Source organism: Durio zibethinus, chromosome 15 (assembly GCF_047325235.1).
Source record: "Durio zibethinus cultivar Kanyao isolate XHJ-2024 chromosome 15, ASM4732523v1, whole genome shotgun sequence".
NCBI lineage: Eukaryota > Viridiplantae > Streptophyta > Magnoliopsida > Malvales > Malvaceae > Durio > Durio zibethinus.
The window spans coordinates 7,952,459-7,972,398 of record NC_143176.1 but is presented as its reverse complement, the minus strand read 5'-3'; the positions used below and the strand labels follow the sequence as shown (position 1 = coordinate 7,972,398).

The 19,940-nt window shown below is 28.5% G+C and overlaps 1 protein-coding gene and 1 pseudogene across 2 annotated transcripts; one reads left to right on the top strand and one right to left on the bottom strand.

The window, feature by feature from the left end:
- Positions 1-9,449: 9,449 nt before the first annotated feature.
- On the top strand, positions 9,450-11,010 carry LOC111302356 (auxin-responsive protein IAA33-like). Its single transcript, XM_022898277.2, has 2 exons — positions 9,450-10,401; positions 10,549-11,010. Exons 1-2 carry the CDS (start codon positions 9,947-9,949, stop codon positions 10,616-10,618), a joined length of 525 nt encoding a protein of 174 aa, XP_022754012.1. The 5' UTR covers positions 9,450-9,946; the 3' UTR covers positions 10,619-11,010.
- A 3,480-nt stretch (positions 11,011-14,490) lies between these two features.
- On the bottom strand, positions 14,491-19,391 carry LOC111302355 ((DL)-glycerol-3-phosphatase 2-like; annotated as a pseudogene). The gene is made up of 6 exons (XR_016328186.1): positions 19,142-19,391; positions 17,456-17,680; positions 16,235-16,295; positions 15,918-16,065; positions 15,098-15,177; positions 14,491-14,792 (listed from the first exon to the last, which is right to left on the bottom strand). The product of XR_016328186.1 is annotated as a (DL)-glycerol-3-phosphatase 2-like (transcript).
- Positions 19,392-19,940: the final 549 nt, after the last annotated feature.

The following is a 19,940-nucleotide window of genomic DNA, read 5'->3' as shown; positions in this document are numbered from 1 at the left end:
GTTTCCAATTTTTTGAATTTTTGATAAAAGAAGGTTTTGCTTTGGAAAATCTAAAATCATGGGAAGAAATAAGAGATTAAGGAGAAAAAGAGGGTAAATTTTGAAAGAGAAATGGCCTCATCAAACAGTGGTAGGCAATGAAAGAGGTGACATTTATTGGTTAGAATGTGGGTTTTGAGTTGCCAAATACTTTGATGAAAAGGATAGAGAGAGAAACTATTAGGTTAATAAGAGAAAGGAAAAATAAAATAAAAGAATTATTTAAAGCTATGTTTGTTTGGCAGAAAATGACTTCCAAAAAATGATTTTTGCATTTTCAGGTGTTTGTTTAGCAAAAAACTGATTAGTTAATGAAAAATAATTTACTGGTCAACAAAAATACTATAATTTTTCTAGGTAAGACAATTTTCGAAAAAGAGTTGTTTATGAGTAAAACAGCTTATCAATGTGTTTAATTATAATTTTACTCAAGTTGAACCTTGTATATGATTATTTTAAGCTCAAACTTAATCTGATATGGCCTAAAATATTATTATATTAATAAATAATATTTTATTTAATTTTACTTAAAAAATTAAAAAATTAATATTTAAAGTCTTTTAATATTTTAATATTAAATATTTTTTTAATTTTATTCAAGTAAGACTTTGAACATAATATTTTAAACTCAAATTTGATTTGATTCGATTTAAAATATTATTATATTAGGAAAAATATTTTATTTAATTTTAATTAAAATATTAAAATATTAATATTAAAAGTCTTTTGATATTTCAATTTTAAATATATTTTTGTATATTATTAAACATAAATATTTTTAGTATTTCGATAATAAATAATATTATATTATTATTTTAATAATAAATAATAACATTTATAATATTTTTACTATTTTAATAATTAATGTTAAATAATATAATAATATTATTTTCTTAATATGAATATTTTTAATAATAGTTTAAAATATATAATTTTATATTTTTATAGGTAAATTTTAGAAATATACCCTATGGTTAAGGCCAAAATGAAAGTGTTACTTAAGATTTAAAATGTGGCACTTAACTTTCTTATGATTTATTTTTTTTTGTTTTTACCAAAATCATTATTTTTTTTGTTTCTTTTTATTTGTTAAAATTTTTTTTTCTCCTTCATCTAAATTCATACTCTTTCTCGAAAAATTTATTTTCTCTCTTTGAAATCAAACTAATTCTCTCTCTATACCAAGAGCAATCTATAAACAGCAACTTTAAATCACTAAAATCTTCACATCACTACCATCATTAAGTCAGTTCTAATAAATAAACACTTCCTATATCCTCACATCCCATTATCCTCAGCACCCTAGAGTGCTTAAAGTCCAAGTCTCCCTTCTAAGATCTGATAACTTGAATTGCTTCTCATCTTATATCATTTGCTTTGTGGGGTTTATAGATGACACTGCTTGTTAGAGATTTTCAAAATAAAGTATGAGAAATAATCTCACATTGAAAAAGGAAATGATAAAACAGTCATTTAAATTAAAAAGAGCAAAAGTTCATTATAGTTGGACTTAAGTGACTAATGGACCATGGGTTTGGTTTTTCAAGCTTGGTTGGTTTTGCATTAATTAAATAATTAGTATATATTAATTTAATTAAAGGTACTTGACATTTGGCACTTGTAGTGCAGTAAATAACATATTATTTTATTTAAAATTTATAAAATTTTATTTTATTTAAAGCTTATAAGTGTCTGATTAAAGTCCATCCCAAAACAAATAGAACAAATAAAAACAAATAGTTAAGTCTATACAAAATAGATAAATAAGTCTATTTAAAATGAAACAGTTTCAACTATTCAAAAATAGATAGTTTTTTCTATTCAAAATAGACAGTTATATTTATAGGAGAAAAAGACACTTATCTATTTATATAAAGCTCATTTGGTTTTTTGAAAAGAAAACAAAAACAATTCTTGGAACTCTCATTTTTTTTTCAAATTCCAGATTTCTTTTATAAAAGTTTTACTGTAGAAAGCCTTTATAGAAGTTCAATAATCCTGTGATACATCGATAAATGCTCGATGGATTGATTTCATCAGTGCAAAATGCAATCAATCACTAGGCTTCATTGTATCCTTAAGGTTTATTACTTACAACCCTTTTGCACACCTACTAAGTAAATAATATGATGAGAGCAAATAAAACTTAAGGAAAGTGGTAGTATTACACACTTTGAAGCTTTTTCTCAAAATTTCAAATTTATCAAAAGCAATAATTCTAGATTTTTAGTGCTTCTACTAACAATCTTAAGATTTTATTCTGTTTAACAATGGTTATTGAAGCAACTCTTAGGGAATTAGCTTCTAGTTTTGTCAAATTGGATCATTTTAATGATGGTGATTTTTTAAGATGGTAGAAAAAGATGCATTTCTTGCTTTCAACCTTGATGGTTGTATATGTTCTGACTACACTTAGGTAAAAAAAAAATGTAATAGAAGAATTTATGGCTGCAACAAGAGCTAAACAAAAATGGATAATGCAAACTACATGTGTAAAGGCTATATTCTAAACAGTTTGTCTGATAGTTTGTTGATATATACCAAAATAAGGCTATTGCAAAGGAGTTATAGGAAAAATTGGAGACTAAGTATATGATTGAGTATGCAACAAGTAAGAAATTTCTCATTAGTCATTTTAATAATTATTATATAGTTGATGAATGTTCTGTGATTGAATAATTATGTGAAATTAAAAGAATGTTTAATCGGTTTAAATAATATAATATGAGTATGGATGAAATAATTATTGTGTCTAATGTAATAGATAAAATTCCTCTATTATGGAAGGACTTTAAAAAAAGTCTAAAACATAAAAAAAAAAAAGAAAATCACTATTAAGGCTTTAGCTAGTCATTTTTGAATTGAAGAGGAATACAAAAAGCTAGAATAGAATTTTAGTTTTGATGATGCCAAAGTTCAGGTGATGCCAAAGTTCATGTTGTGGAGGAAAAACAAACCATAAAGCCTATAAAAAAGAAGTTCAAGTTCAAGCAAATTGCTAATAGGCCTAGATTCAAGAAGAACTAAAAAAGACTAAAAAGCTTATGTTACCATTATGGTAAGTCAAGATATTTTAAAAAAAAATTTTGGTTGCTACAAAAGAAAAAAAATTCCTTAAAAGATAATGCTTTTGAAAAATTTGTTGCCATGATTTTCGATACCAACATGCTTGAAAATGATGAATCTTGGTGGGTTGATTCTAGGGCAACAAAACATGTATGCAAGGACAAAAATATGTTCACAACATTTAAACCAAGTGAATATGGTAGTATCCTTTATATAGAAAATTCTTCTATAGCAATAATTAAAGGCAAAAGGACTGTTGACCTCGAATTCGCATATGAAAAAACTCTAACTTTGAATGATGTTTATTATATACCAAAAGTTAAGAAGAACTTAGTGTTTGGAAGTCTGTTAAACAAGTTTTGTTTTAAACTTATACTTAAGGTAAATAAGTTTATTCTGTCTGAGAGAGGAATTTTTGTTGGAAAAAGGTATATGTATGAGGGAACGTTCAAACTCAATATTATTAATTAGAATAAGAATGTTATTTCTACTTACATGGTTGAATCTTTATATTTATTGCAATATAAATTAGGTCATTTAAATTATAGAAAATTACATGATATGAGTAAGCTTCAATTAATTCTTGAATTTAATCAAGATATTAATAGTTGCAATATATGTATGTTGACTAAGATTACTAAAAATTCTTTTCCTAAGGTTAAAGGAAATACAAAGACACTTGAATTAATTCAAAGTGATGTTTGTGATATGCATAACACTCTTACATTGTCTAGAAAGAAATATTTTGTCACATTCATGGAAGATTGTACTAGATATTGTTATGTTTATCTATTATATTTCAAAAATGAAGTACTTGATAAGTTTAAAATATATAAATATGAAATTGAATTTTAATGTGAATCTTTTATCAAATGCTTGAGGTTGGATAAGGGTAAAGAATATTATAGTCTAAGTTACTTTGAATCCACCGGAATAATTTACCAAATTATAACTATTTATACACCACAAACAAAATGGTGTAGCTAAAAGGAAGAATAGGGTCTTAACAGAAATGACAAATGCAATGTTATCATATTCTGATCTTGGATAAGGATTTTAGGTTGAAGCTTTATTAACAGCTTGTCATTTATTAAATAAACCTCCTAACAAAGAAACAATGATAACTTTATATGAGCAATGAAAGAAAAAAAAACTAAATCTTAATTATTTAAAGGTTTGGGGATATAAAGCTGTAGTTAAAATTTCAAAACCCAAAAGAAAAAAAGTTGGGTGAAAGAAGAATAGAATGCAAAATTATAGGATATGCACAAAATAATAAAGCATATAAGTATATAGGTTCATGGTTATTGAACTGAATGATTTAATTTTAGTTAACATTATTATTGAACAAAGATATGCAATTTTTGATGAAAATAGATTTAAATCTATTTCGAGACAACTACAACCATTACAAGCAAGTTATCCTACAAGTGAAAAGAAAATTCCAAATTCATTAAAATAAAATGAAATTAGTGATGAATCTTGTCAAGAAATAAGGACAAGTAAAAGGGTTAGAAAGGTAAAAGATTTTAGACAAGATTTCTTTATGTTTCTTATGAAAGGGATTGGTGAAAGCATAAACAATAAAATTACTTATTGTTTTAATACGGATTTTGATCTTGTTACACATGAAGAGGCAATGAAGTGTCAAGATTTTACTTTTTGAAGAGAAACAATAAATGATGAAATAAACTCAATATTGGGAAATAACACTTAGATTTTGGTTGACCTTCTACCAGGTTCTGATCTAATAGGCTATAAATGGATTTTCAAAAACAAAATGAAGGTGGATGAAACCATGAATAAATTTAAAGCAAGGTTGGTAGCCAAGGGTTTTACACAAAAGTCAGGGATAGATTACTTTGATATTTATGCTTCAGTAGCTAGGATTACTATAATTAGGCTTATAATCTCACTTGCCACTATTTATAATTTGATTATACATCAAATGGAAGTAAAGATAGCATTTTTAAATGATGAATTAGAAGAAGAAGTATATATGGAACAACCAGAAGGATTTATCATTCCAGGTTAACAGCATAAGGTTTGTAAGCTTGTAAAGTCCTTGTATGGACTTAAGCAAGCATCAAAAGTTTGATGAAGTTATTCTTACTAATGGTTTTAGAATTAATGAGTCAGATAAGTGTATAAATAGCAAATTTAAAAATGACAAAGGAGTCATAATTTGCTTATTTGTGGATGATATGCTAATATTTGGCATTGATTCAGAACAAGTTATGGAAACAAAGAAATTTTTATTAAATAACTTTTCAATGAAAGTATGGGTGTAGCAGATGTTATTCTTAGAATTAGAATAATCCGGATGATAATGGCATAACTTTGTCATAATCGCATTATATTGAAAAAGTACTTAAAAAGTTTAATCTTTTTAATTGTATTCCAGTATCTACACCTATAGATTCTCAATTGAAATTAGTATCTAATATTGATAGAACAATTGATCAGTTGTATTACGAAAAAGTAATTGGTTATCTAATGTATGCAATGACTTGTACAAGACCAAACATAGCATTTACTATTCAAAATTGAGTAAGTGCACAAGTAATCCAAGTTACTTACATTGGTAAGTAGTTAAAAGAGTACTTTGATATTTAAGAAAATAATCAACTATGGATTGTATTATAATGGATATCCTTCAGTTATGAAGGATACTTTGATGCTAGTTGAATTACTAATATGGAATATCATGTTTCTACAAGTGGGTGGGTCTTTGTATTTAGTAGGGGTGTCATTTCTTAGGGTTCTGAGAAACAAATGTGCATAACGGATTCTGCCATGGTAGTTGAGTTTATTACATTAGCCGCAGTAGCTAAAAAAGTTGAATGCTTAAGAAATTTATTACATGAAGTACCAAAAAAGCTGAATGACTAAGAAATTTATTACATAAAGTATCTTTATTGCCTAAACTAATTTCTCTAACTTCTATCCAATGTGATAGTGAAGCAACTCTAGTAAGGACATATAACGAAGTATATAATGAAAAGTCTAGACAAATTAGATTAAGACATAGTTATCTTTGACAATTAATTTAGATGAAGTGATTACTATAAATTATGTGAGGTCAAGTGAAAACTTAATGGATCTTTTAACCAAAAGTCTTGTTAGAGACTTGGTAAAAAAAATTTCAATAAGGATGAGGCTCAAGCTTATGAAATAAAATCACTCATGATGGAAACTCAACTCAACACTTAGTATAACGTTAAGTTTTGAGTTCAATGAAACAAAAGTACATCATCTGTATATGATTACTAGTACTATAGTAATATTTAATGCCATCCTAGGTATAGTGTTAGGTACTTATAATGGTCAAATAAGGATGAGTAATATACTCTTAAAATACCCATAACATAAATGTGTTAGAGTGTTATAGTTATGGAAACACTCTTAATGAGAGTTACCTATGTGAGTGTGAAGTGTGGCCATTTCTAGGAGCTTAAGAACTTGGCTTTAACAACACTTATGAAAAAGGATGCAAGCACATGGCTATAAATGTGTCATCAGATACTAAGCATTCATTGGGTGTAGAAATCGTTATGTGAGATAAGTTTAGTTAACCAAGTGGAATAACTGGTTTAAAGCATGGTCTACCATACGATTTTGGTTAACTTTAACTTGTTTTCACTAAGTGAAGGTTCAAATCAAAATATATCTTTATTTAAGCAATTGATTTTCAAGGTTATAATAAATCTAGATTATTTTGAAAATGGTGGGGGATTGTTAGAGATTTTTAAAATAAAATATGAAAAATAATCTCACATTAGAAAAAAATTGATAAAATAATCATTTAAATTAAGAGCAGTAAAAGTCCACTATAGTTGGACTTAAGTGGCTAATGGACCATGGGCTTGGTTTTCCAAGCTTGGTTGATCTTGCATTAATTAAATAATTAGTATTTATTAATATTTAATTAAAGACACTTAGCACTTGGACATGTGAAACTTGCAGTACAGTAAATAAAATATTATTTTATTTAAAGTTTATAAAATTTTATTTTATTTAAAGCTTATAAGTGTTTAATTAAAATTCATCCAAAAATAGATAAAAAAAATAAAAACAAATAGTTAAGTTTGTATATAATAGACAGTTGAATTTGTTCAAAATGAAACAATTTCAACTATTTAAAAATAAATAATTTTTTTAATTCAAAATAAACAGTTATGTTTGTAGGAGAAAGAGACACTTATCTATTTATATAAAGCTCCCTTGGTTTTTGGAAAAAAAAGATAGAAACAATTCTTGGAACTCTCCCTCTTTCTTCAAACTTCAGATTTCTTTTATAAAAGTTTTACTGTAGAAAACCTTTATAGAAGCTCACTAATCTTATGATATGTCAGTGAATGCTTGGTAGACTGATTTCGTCAATGCAAAACGTAGTTAGCGATTGGATTTCATTATATCTTCAAGGTTTATTACCTATAACCTTTTTGCATACCTACTAAGTAAATAATACAGTGAGGAAAAATAAAACCTTAAGGAAAGTGGCACCATTACACGTCTCAAAGCCTTTCTTCAAATTTTCAAATTTATCAGAAGCAATAATTCTAAATTTTTAGTGTTTCTACTAACACTACTTAGACAACTACAACTACTTTCATCACTAACAACTTCGTTAGTGCTCCCTCTATAGATGCTTGTCTTCCTACTCACTTTAACAATTTCACCATATTTTTTGACATTATTTGTATATTTACTAACTTCTTTACTGATGAAACTTTGTTTGGCTTCAACATAAAGTGTGCCAATGCACATATTATTTGAAAGACTAGGACAAGCACTTGGTTCAATTTTTTCAAATTCTAATGAACCACTTGAATTATAACTCATGATCATTATTGGGATATTTGATAGAAAATTTGTTTTCCACTGTTAAAATCTTTTTCTGGTTAGAAATAAGAATCTCATTTTTCCCATTGATTTAGATATCCCATTATTGGAATCAAAATAGTGATTTGCCATAGTAGGCAATTCTTCAGGTTGTATGTTGTCATAGACTGTTTTGTATGAATGCTTTTGATAGCCAATAGAACCATTAGGATGTCGAACAATCCTTATGCCATGATTAAGAGTAGGTACATAGGATGTAGAAAAAGGCCTTTCATTTCTTGATTTTTTGGGAGATGGAGGCCAAGAAGGCCTAGAAGTCCTAAATGTTAAAGTATGGTTATTGTTACTTATAACAGAACTAGGATTTTGTCTCTTTGATGAAGAAAGTTAAAAGATCAACTTTGATGGTGATGTAAACTTGTACTGATGGTGGTGGTGGTGTGGAGATTTTGGTGATTTGAAGGTTGCTATTATGGATTGATTTGGGTTTAGAAAGAGAATTGATTTGGTTTTAGGGAGAGAAAATGAATTTTTAAATATAGAGTATGAACTTTTAGACAAAAAGTATGAATTTAGATGAAAAATAAAGAAACAAAATAGAAAGAGTAATGATTTTAGGTAAAAAAATAAAATAAATTATAAGGTAGTTAAGTATCACATTTTAAACTTCAATGAGCACTTTCATATCAGCCTGAACCATATGGTATATTTATGACGTTTACCCTATTTTTGTTTATTAAGGTATTTATATTACTATTTTAACAATAAATATAAATTAAAAATATTTTTGTTATAATTTAGTAATAGATAGTTTTAATATAAAATATAAATATTTTAATAATAAACATTAATATTTTAATTTTAATAAAAATAATATTTTAAGAATAGTAATGCTATTTTAAATATTTTAAAATATTAATATAAAGAATAATACATAATTTTGTTTTAAGTATTTTTATATTGATATAATATTTTAATATTAAATATTATTATTAAAATATAATTATTTTTGAATACTAATAATTTTAATTAAATAATTTTAATATACTTTAATAATAAATAAATTTTAATATGTTAATAGTTATATTAATATTATTTAAAAAAATAGATTTTTCAAAAAACAACTAAATAACTTAAAATATTTTTTATTAATTCATCCAAATAATAAAAATATCTACTTTTTCAAGAAATATATATTTTTTAAAAAATAATTTCTAAAAATCAATTTAAATGAAACGAAGAAAAACTTATATTTAGAATTTCAAATTATGTATATATATTGTGTCAACATTATCACATATGCATGTTTGTTAATATAATCATATTATGTGGATATTGGCATCACATACAACATGCTTCATCAACATTCCCTTAGAAAGTAATAGTGATAGTGATCAAAGGAAAATTTTAACCAAACATTTATTACTAAGATGTTAAATTTCATAATTAATGATCAAAATAAAAAAATTACTCAAAATCGAGTCACTATACGTGCATTTTACCCTAAAATTAAATGGCTTTGAAAGAAGGAACCGTAAGAACACAAAGTTAGGACTGGTTCAGACGCCTACCTGACCCCTCCCGACATTTGTGCCTCTCTCATTTATATTTCATATATAATTCTTTCACCAAAATCACATCAAAACACAACACAAACGAGGCAAGTGAACCCCCTACCACTTGGTTATTAATACAGTACTGCTCACTCTTCAATCGTCAAACTTCAAACCCTGTATCTCTTCATCTGTCCTAATAACCCCACCAAAACCCCAACTCTTCCCAGTTTCCTCTTAGAATTCTTACTTTCTCTCCTTTTAACATAAAATCCCCCTCCCCCCACTCTGTAGACCAAACCCTTTTCAACTTCTTAGCTGTATCTCCTCCCAAAAATTAAGACAAGTACAACTCGTTCTTATATAATTCCCTTTTATTTATCAACTACAAAGCCAGACTTCTCCTTCAGATCCTCACCCAGACAAAGTCAAAGAAGAGAAAGATGAACAGTACTTTTGATTCTCAAAGACAAGACTCCTTGAAAAGGAGATGGCAAGACAGAAGATCCCCCAACATCAACACCTCCAGATTTGTTGGTACTGTTGCTGCTCCAATCCCACCTCACTCTTCTGCACCCTTAATCTTGTCTAACCCTAATAACAGCACCAAACTCATCCAGCGTTTCCCTGGTCTTGATGATGAGGATCTTCTTTCCAGCGTCGTGCCCCCAGTGACCGTGGTGCTTGAAGGCCGTTCGATCTGTCAGCGCATCAGTCTCCATAAGCATGCAAGCTACCATAGCCTTGCGAAGGCTCTCAGGCAAATGTTTGTGGAGGGAAACGATGATGGAGCCTCCTCGGAGAATGACGTTGATCTTTCCAATGCTGTTCCTGGTCACATCATTGCCTATGAAGACATGGAAAACGATCTTCTTCTCGCTGGTGACCTTAATTGGAAGTACGTTTTCAAGCATTACAGTATTCCTCTTTCTCTTAAACAATTACTACATATTATTTTAAAAATTTCCAAATTTTTTAATTGTTTTATTTTTCTATTTTTAGTATGATTAAGGGTTTTAATTTTTTTATGTATGAAAATGAACAGTGATTTTGCACGTGTGGCAAAGAGAATTAGGATACTGCCAGCGAAGGGGAAGGGAAGAGGAGGGGCGTAGTTGGTTGGGTTTTGGCATGTTTTGACAAGGAGCACATGCTGTATTTGCGAAGGAAGAAGTTATATAAGTGAAAATATAATGAAATTAAGCCCATCTGCAATAGGATTTTGAAATATCCGAGTCCTTAGTTGGGAATGGATTTTATAGTTAATTTCCTGTATCCTTACGAATAAAACAACTTTTTCCATATCATTTCAAATGTATGGATCGACTTGTTGTTTAGGGTATGAACAGAAATCCTAAATTTAAGTGCCCAATTTGTGTAAGTTTGAAAATGGTCGTGAATAGAGACAAAGTTCAATATTGTCCTCTTAAGCTTATTTAATTTCCTTGCACACATTGTCATTAATTATAAATGTGAACCAACCAATTTTTGGACTTCTAGACTAAGGTATAGTCTAGCAATAGACACCCCATTATACCTAATAAAAATAGCAGCCCTCCATGCTAAATGAACTGCAAAGGCCGCTTCCTAGATTGTATTAATTTTGTTATATATATAAGTAGAAAGAGAAAGAGAGGTTTTTAGATTTCGAGTTGGAGAAAAAAAAATCAATAAATGAGTTCAGCAATCATCATAGTACTCCAACTGTATGTAAATGCCTTAGGAAACAAAATAACTTAATTTGACATATTTAATTTGATGAGTTCAATTTAATGTATTTAGTTTTATCTACTTTTTTCTGTTATATTTATGTTGATTAATAAGAAAAGTATATCAATTGGTAAGTGAATCTCCATAATAACTTAATTTGAGTTTATCTAAATGATTCAGTCATTTTTTTTTTAAAGATGGATTACAACAAATTTGAAATTCGATTGTTAGTACTTGTAATTTTTTTTTCAATTACCATTTGGATCTTGATTTTTTTGTAAAAAAAACAATGAGGGATAACCAATTTACCAAAATGCATATTATAATAATGCATTACACAGCCCCAATTGGCCAATTGCCACTTGCGGCTGTTTCCTAGCTATTAGCCATACATATTATGTACCTTCTTAATTAAGTTACATCAAGTTACTTTTTTATATATATATATATATATATATATATATATATATATGTACACAAACTCAAAGAAAAGGTGTATGCAATTTGTGAAACCTAATTTGTGAAACCCAGTTAATTGTAGAGTTGCCCTAGTCGATCGATGAAGATAATGCTCTTCCATTCATTAACTTGGACTTAAAAGCACCCAAAAGATTTTTAGTTATAATAATTGAGATTTTCCTTTTAAAAAATTGAGACTTTACATTGATCAGCTCGACTTAGAAATTTTAAACTAGAAAATGTGGGGTAAGGATCTATGTTACACCTTATGTCATCTTGAAGAACATATGATAAGTTTCTTCTTTCCATTCTTTTACCCTTTTCGTTTGATATGAAAAAGGGCATAAACTAAATTAAAGATAAAGAAAAATTTTTACTTAATTATTTTATGTAATTATTTAAAAAAAATGACATCTAATAGATTTAAACAGTGATGAAACTAAAAATTTTATCTAACGAGATTTAATTCAAATATATTAAATTATAAAAAAATAATAATAAAAAATTAAAATTTTTATATTTTATCATAATTATTAAAAATTTTATAATTATCGTTGACGCTTTTCATATTATGAAAAAAATTATACAATAAGTTTGTTATCAATTTTTTTAAACGCATAATTTTCAAATGTACATAATTAAACTATCATTTAACCGTTGGTATTTCATTTGATTATGCACATGAATTTTTAAAATGTTTGTTGGTGAAAATACTCTCTCAACTTTGATACTTACAAAAGATAGAATTAATCCTAATATCAACAATAAATAAATTAAATAAATAAAATTTTTTTATCTACGACTAAAGCATACGAGTTTGTAGTTTTGTGGACTCAGTGGGAGCTTGTCCCCATTGGGCACTATAGGGCGCCGCACTTGAATCTGAAATTAAATTTTCAATACTTACAACATCTTCTTCTATCTCATGCCGCAAACTTCAAAAAGAAATTAAAGAAAAAAGAAGGTCATGCTGAATCTTGAGTTGTGAACCATGCACCCCGTTTCAAAGTAATGTTGGTTATAATAAGGTATGGACCCTCTTCAGATGCCGTTGGTTAAGGCACGCATTTCCTGTCTATTACTGATGACGAGAGAAGGATTTCACCACAATTTGCATCAAAATTATATATATATATATATATATATGAGGGATCAATTTATATAATGTAAAATTAAAAAAAAATTTACATATTTTTCTAATAATTGATTTTAATAAATCTAAGGGATAAGATGAAATCATTTTTACTTATTTTTGTTTGTTTATCTCATCTTTTAAATTTATTAAAATCCATGATTAAAAAATTATATAAATTTTTTTTTAGTTTTATATCATGTAAATTGATCGTTTCTCATATATATACTTACATAAGAAATTAATTATTTGAGATACTAACAGTAAAAACTTTTAACTTTATAAGTGGAGTTAGAATGATAACATATGTCTCATTTTTTTTCTTTTTAAATATACACAAAAGACATGTGTTATCATTTAATCTCGTTTATAAAGTTAAAAAATTTTATTGACAAAGTATTTGATTATATATGGTCTGATCTCTTCTCTCTTGTTAGTTGTGTGGTAGCCATTACCATTAGAAGTAATCATACATGGAATGCATGTTTAGGCTCAATTTGTATTTGCATGCTACATGCTATCAAAATTCTTATCACTAGTTTTCTTTTTCACCTTTTTCTTTTATTTGGATACATAAAATTTACCAAACTTTCAACCGTACAATAGAACTTCAAAAATTTTACGTTTCTCAGGTTCTAAATTTAAAACCTTTAAATTATAATTCTAAAGTCTAACTATTTTGATATGTCTCTTGTCTTAACCATCATTTATTCACTTCTAATAATACAGTCGATCATTTCGTCATCGAATTTATATCACATTAACAAACTTGTGTTATGTCGCGACATGAATATGTTTCTTGTATCAAAACACAAATTAAATTATGCGATCTTAATCAATTGATATTTTTATCAGTTGTTATAATATTAAAATTAAAATTTAAAAATTATGGATTAAAAGAAATTTGTAAGTGTAAGTCATCGTCAATCAAATAAATATAAAAATAAAATTTTCAAGAATAAATTAAAAATTTTAAGAAAAATTATACGATCTCACATGAGAACCATCTTTTAAGTTGACCGTTAATTATTAACAAGACAATAAGTTGATATTACAATATTATTCAATTCTTTATTACATGGCAAAAACCGAATTCACAATTCCTGCCTCAAACCTCTCGTTAAAAATTTTCCAATTTAGAAGTCTAGTGGTTTTACGAAAGAAGAAATAAAAGAAAATTTTAATTTAATGATTGAACTATAAGTTAGTACAAATACATATTTTCATCTTTTACATGGAAATATCAAAATTTATAAGACAGCATATTGCCATTTTTCAATTTTCTCAAATTCTTTTTGACATCTAATTTATTTCTCGTGTTTTGTCCCATAAAGATTTCAAGTAGAAAAAAAATTGGAGACTTGGTTATATGTTGGATTAGGAGAGTGAAATTGTCATTTCAGTCATTGCATATTAGCCCAAAATCAAGTATAATTATATTTATTTATTGCCAGTTGGCTGAAAAAAATTAATATTATAAATAATTTTTGAATCATAATAAAATGTTCGATGTGATATCTAAATTTTATAAATTTTAATATAATATCATAAATCTATTAATTAATATGATATTTTAAAAATCATTTATCAAATGCGTGTCATCATTTGTAAATCATGCTAGAAATGATTACCTTATTAATTAAAAGATTTATCATTTTGATATCAAATTAAAAATTATCAAAATTTAAGAATCACAATGAATATTTCATTATGAATACTTTACTATAGTTTAAGGGCTATTAGCAACATTAACCTAAAGAAAAATTACTTCTTCCATTTGTGTTATTGATATAATTAACTATAAACTAGAATAAAATATAAAAATTAACGTACATGTATAAACTATAAGGTTCAGGAGGCGTGGTTAGGTTTCAAATGAAGGCAAACCCCACTCACTTGGGTTGAAATCTGATAAGGAGCTCAGAACTTGGTCTGCTATTGCATGGTGGGAGCTGTCAAGCCTCGGATCCGGAACCATAACCACAGACCTACAGAGAGCCAAATAAAAGCCGGAAGGAACTTAGAGTGGTCAGAAGAAGCACGACCGAAGTATTCAGTTGTACACAGCCTATAAAGCCTAAAAGCTAAACGATATATTAGATTAAGGGAAATATATCTTAACACAAAAGAAATGAGAAAAAAGCTTTGTTAACAGATAAATACATCAACATAAAAGAGCATAAAAGAACAGAAAACTCAACAATCAAAATGAAAATCCCAGAAGTAAAAATTAGAGCATGGAACACATGATAATCAATTGCACTAATAAATCAGTAAAACAAAATTCACTTACATCCCAGCATTTTTGGCTGCAAGTGCTCCTGCAGGTGCATCTTCAAACACAAGAATTTTCTGGGAATCTATTGGCCCACCCTGTTAATCAACAATCTCTCTATCACTTGTTACATACCTTGACCTTGGACAGTTCAAAGGCTAGATAGAAAGGTAGCCTTTGAAACAAGAAGAAATTCAGGACGTTTGCATTGAGAAAACTGGGGAGAACTCGAGGTTGAGAGAAATTGGCAAACTCCTCTTATAAGGAGAATAAAGTGAGAAGAGAAAAAAAAACTGCCAAAAAGCTTTTGTTAACCACTATTTTAGTTCCTTCGAAAGTTGAGAAACGCGGGTAAGAAAGGACAATAAGATTTTTTATTTTTTAAGCATTTTCTGAAATGAGGTGAGCCTTGGCACAACAATAAGGTTCCTCCTTTGCAATTATTTCATAGGTTAAAGCCACAAACAGCCTCTTTGAAAAGCTTGGTAATGCTATGCATATTTGACAGTCCCCAGACTTTCTGCAATGCATAGGCCTCATGCACTAGGCAACCCTTTGTTATTTTTTGAATATGGCACTTATGATCATGAATAGCATATTGATATAAAATTCCTATTGTTGTCCAATTGCCATTTCTCTCTCCTTATTAGTTCTATCAAATCCAAACAAGCAAAGGGTGTGAACTTCAGTTAAAATCACTTCTATGTACTTCTTTCTTACCGTTTCTCTTTACTCCTCATATAACTAAAATAATAAAAAAAATTACTCTTTATGTATGTCCAATCACATGTTACCATCATCAGGTACAATATAACACTATGATAGACTGATATTATACCTCAAACCTTCTAGCTGCAGCAAGGAATACATCTGGTGATGGCTTCCCTTGTTTAACTTCCGGATCATCACCAAGAACAATATGATGCATCGGCATAAAAAGCTAACAATGTCTTTGTGTTTTTAGCTCAAAATGCCGCCTGTGGCTTCTGCAAAGTACATCTGCATAAGTGACGCTTGCATAGCCTTCAATAGCTTAAGTAATTTCATTTAAAAAGAAAAAGAAGGCAAACCTCATTCACGTTTTTGAATGTACTCCATGTTTATTTGTGAATGATGCTATAAAAAGGAATAAGAACTGGAAATGACAAAGTTTACCCTGTTGCCAAACAAATTGGTACTCCTTTGGCATGCAAGCGTTCAATCAAACGGCTAGCCCCTAGAATAGGAATATACAACAATTTATTACATAACTCATTTGCAACAAATGAGAAAATGAAATAAAAATACGTATATCTTCCCCTTTTGCTGTCCAGTTTCATACATTCACCATCTTCAAATTGCTTTTCCTTTTTTTTTTAACAAGATTTGAAAAATTCATGGGATTTCTTTGCAAAAAGTATTAGGGGAAGCAGCTTCAAACATGACTATATCTCAGATGTAGAATCCTTAAAAATAACTTCTCTGTGTTGTTGCACAAGAATCATAGAATTTTGTCCCTCCATTTTCCTCTTTGTACTTTCTAATTCAGGAATTCTAATCATATGCTACTTTTTTTTGTTGTTCAAACTTATCATGTGCTGTTTGCTATGATTAAAGTTGCTCTACAGCTTGAACTTACTTTTAAGAATAAAAATTTATATAAAAAATATTTATGTAAAAATCAGATGGTCAACAATAACAAATCTTTTCATAGAAATCGAATCGAAAAGAAGTCAATTGCAATGATGTTTAACTAAGGTGTTAAAGATAGATCAAAATTAACACAAAATTTGTATGCAAAGATACCTCTATATGCATATTCAGCTTCCACATAAGTTTCTCTCAAACTTTCATTTCACTTGTGAGAAAGTCCCACAAAATACAATATTTAAGCAATCTTCTTTTAACTTCCTTTTGTTGATGGTGATTTCTACCTGATAAAACAAAAAAAACCCTTCTTAAATTATTTTAATAAGAAATACCATCCTTACCCCAAGGCAAGGTAAAACAAATCACCTATGGAAATTTAATTTATGAAAACAATTGAAATTGTCATACATAAGAGTGGAAATTTGCTAAATAATTAGTATGGAAAATACAATTATTATTATTTTTATTTGGGGAAGGGAGATTTGAATTCTGCTCTTTGAGCAGGGTATCATGCACCAACCATTTGAGCCAAATGCTCGGGTGCATCTACAACTATTATTAGCATTGCATTAAAGATAAGAAAATATTGTATTCCTCAAAATACAATTTTAAAATAGTTTGGGTCCTTGTCTTTGGATTAATTATTATCTCCTTAAAATTATTCTCATTAAGTTAAATAGAAAAATTGAACTAATGTTTTGATAAATAATTAGCTGACAGATGAATGTTCTAAGAAATATTTATTACCTGGCAAGAGCTCACTAGTTGGAAACAAACTTTGCAGCATCACCTCTCTTTTTACAAGGAAATCCTGAGCTGAAAGAGAATCATTGATCCCAGTCTCTTCAACAAAGACTCGAGCTGCTTCTATTGCTTTCTTCCCCATCATTTTTGCCTTAAGAGACCAATCAAAAGTTTTATTAAATCTATCAAGAATAATTTCCTGGACCTCAGTGTAGAACTTCTCTGTGTCTGCAGAAAACAGTAGTAGACACTTGATCAGATAGTTTGTTTCATAGAATAGTTTGTATAACCCTCACCATTTAAATGTTCTATAGGTGATGCGATTTCTAAATACCACAAGAACTCAGCACAAATTTGTTAGCCATCTATCATCAAAGCAAATAAAAAAACTGGAGAGGGAAGACACTTAGCTGGCAACTTTCAACATAGAAAAATCTGTATATTCTGACAATATTACCAGTGCACAAAACAGCTAACTACATTTTGGGTAAATACGTAAAATAAAACTTCTTTTTACCAAATGTCTATCATAAAAACAGCACCCACCAACAGAATAACTCTACATGCTCATATGAGGTAATATGTTATTGTATTTAAACATAATACTAAATTTAATATAATATCTTGTATTTTCAAGCTGAAGGAAAATACCACCATATTTGAAAATTTTATTATGTCAAAATGAAACGTTAAAATAAATGAAAATGCATGCATCCGCTATCAACTTCCTCTTTATACCTTGGACTAACAAGGTTGATTTGGTGCCATGAGAGAAACTTCCATAATAGCATTCGTTTATAAATCCCATCGATAGTCATACAAAAAGACAATGTCAACTTAAGAAAGTAAAGGTGGGTCTCGTGGCAACCCCAGGGTTATATGTTGCACGAGATCATTCAAATTGCACTGGTATCTCATAAACAACTTGTTATGCCAATAAATCAATACGTAAAACAAAAAGATAACCAACAAAGAAAACTTTGGGAAACTAGACCCTCTAGAATGCTTCAGCAAAACCAATAACCGGTGAGAACAAAAGAAATATGAAGAAAAGCACAAGTATCTTTTCCTTAACTAGACTGTGATCAATTTCAGCATTTTCTTTGGGATCAAATATCAACATCTAGACTGCCAGAATTAAGGAAGATAATTAGGAATGAAGATATCCAAGCTCAAAATAATTATTGGATTTCAAGAAATCAAACAACACAATGAGATAAAATGAACAACACTTGGTTGTCATCTAGAAATTTGAATTTAAATCAGTATCCAGCAAACAATTAGAGGAACATACTGTCAGAGACATATCAATCGAGTGAAATGAAAGGGATTGCGTATGAATAACAAGCAATACGCCAAAATCATTATAAAACCATAAAACCTTAATTGCGAGTAATGATTGCATACAACCGAGAAATGTTAGCTACAGAGAAGTACTGTTGAGACAACAACAGAAGTAGCCGACAGGTTTAGCATCTGATGCATTCGACTAGATCATCAGTTTTTGGGTCTTGTTTGAGAAAAAAAAATACATGGATAAATCACTGTACATCCCAAGATAAAGATAAAAAAATGGTTTTTGTTGCAAATCATTTGGAAATATAAGGCACCCAGACAGTTATTATAATCAGTGAATCGCTAATCATTTAATGGGTCTAAATGGCCGAGTGTGGGGTGGTAAGGAATTACCGAGTAAGAGACCGTCCATGTCGAAGATGACGTGAGTAATGGTGGGTCCTTCGCCTGAAATGGCTGCCATTGAAAAATCAGTAGTTGTTTCGGCCGGACTTCGTTTAGAAAAAAATGGAGTGGCTGATGTATGATTTGTTTGGTCTAACTTGTCCAGTTTAGAGAGGCTACCATTGCCTTTTGAGTAAGATACTATCTGCTATCCGCCCACACAGTTTTCCAAAAAAACCAAAGTTACTGGGTTGGGTCTGCCCTGGGTATGAACTAATGATCATATATATATATATACTCAAACAATTTCAATTTCCAATTGGGCCTCTTTTGTTAAAAAAAAAAACCAAAGAAAAAAAAAGGGCGTCTTATTTTGGATGTCCGACCTTGATTAAAGTTATTTATGCGATGGATTTCTTTTACAAAAGCGGCAGTAGCTTGTATATTCGAAAAATGATTATAAATATTGAGTTTTCAATGAATTTTAAATTTATATGATATTTTGTAAAAATAATAAATGGATCAAATATCAGATTCATTTGATGAACTATTTTGAATTAAACAATACTACTCAACAGTAGTTTTTCCGGTTGTTTTAGATCATATATATTTCTCTATCATTAATTAGTTACCTATAGTCATTGATGTCAAATCTAGTTTTAATTGCTTTGCAATTTAATCACCTTTATAGTTGGTTGAAATGATCCTAGCTAGGCCAATTATGATCAGATTAAATTTTGAAAGAAGATAGAGTACGATACAACTTATTAATAAACTAAATATTTATTTTGAGATTAAATGTTTGAAT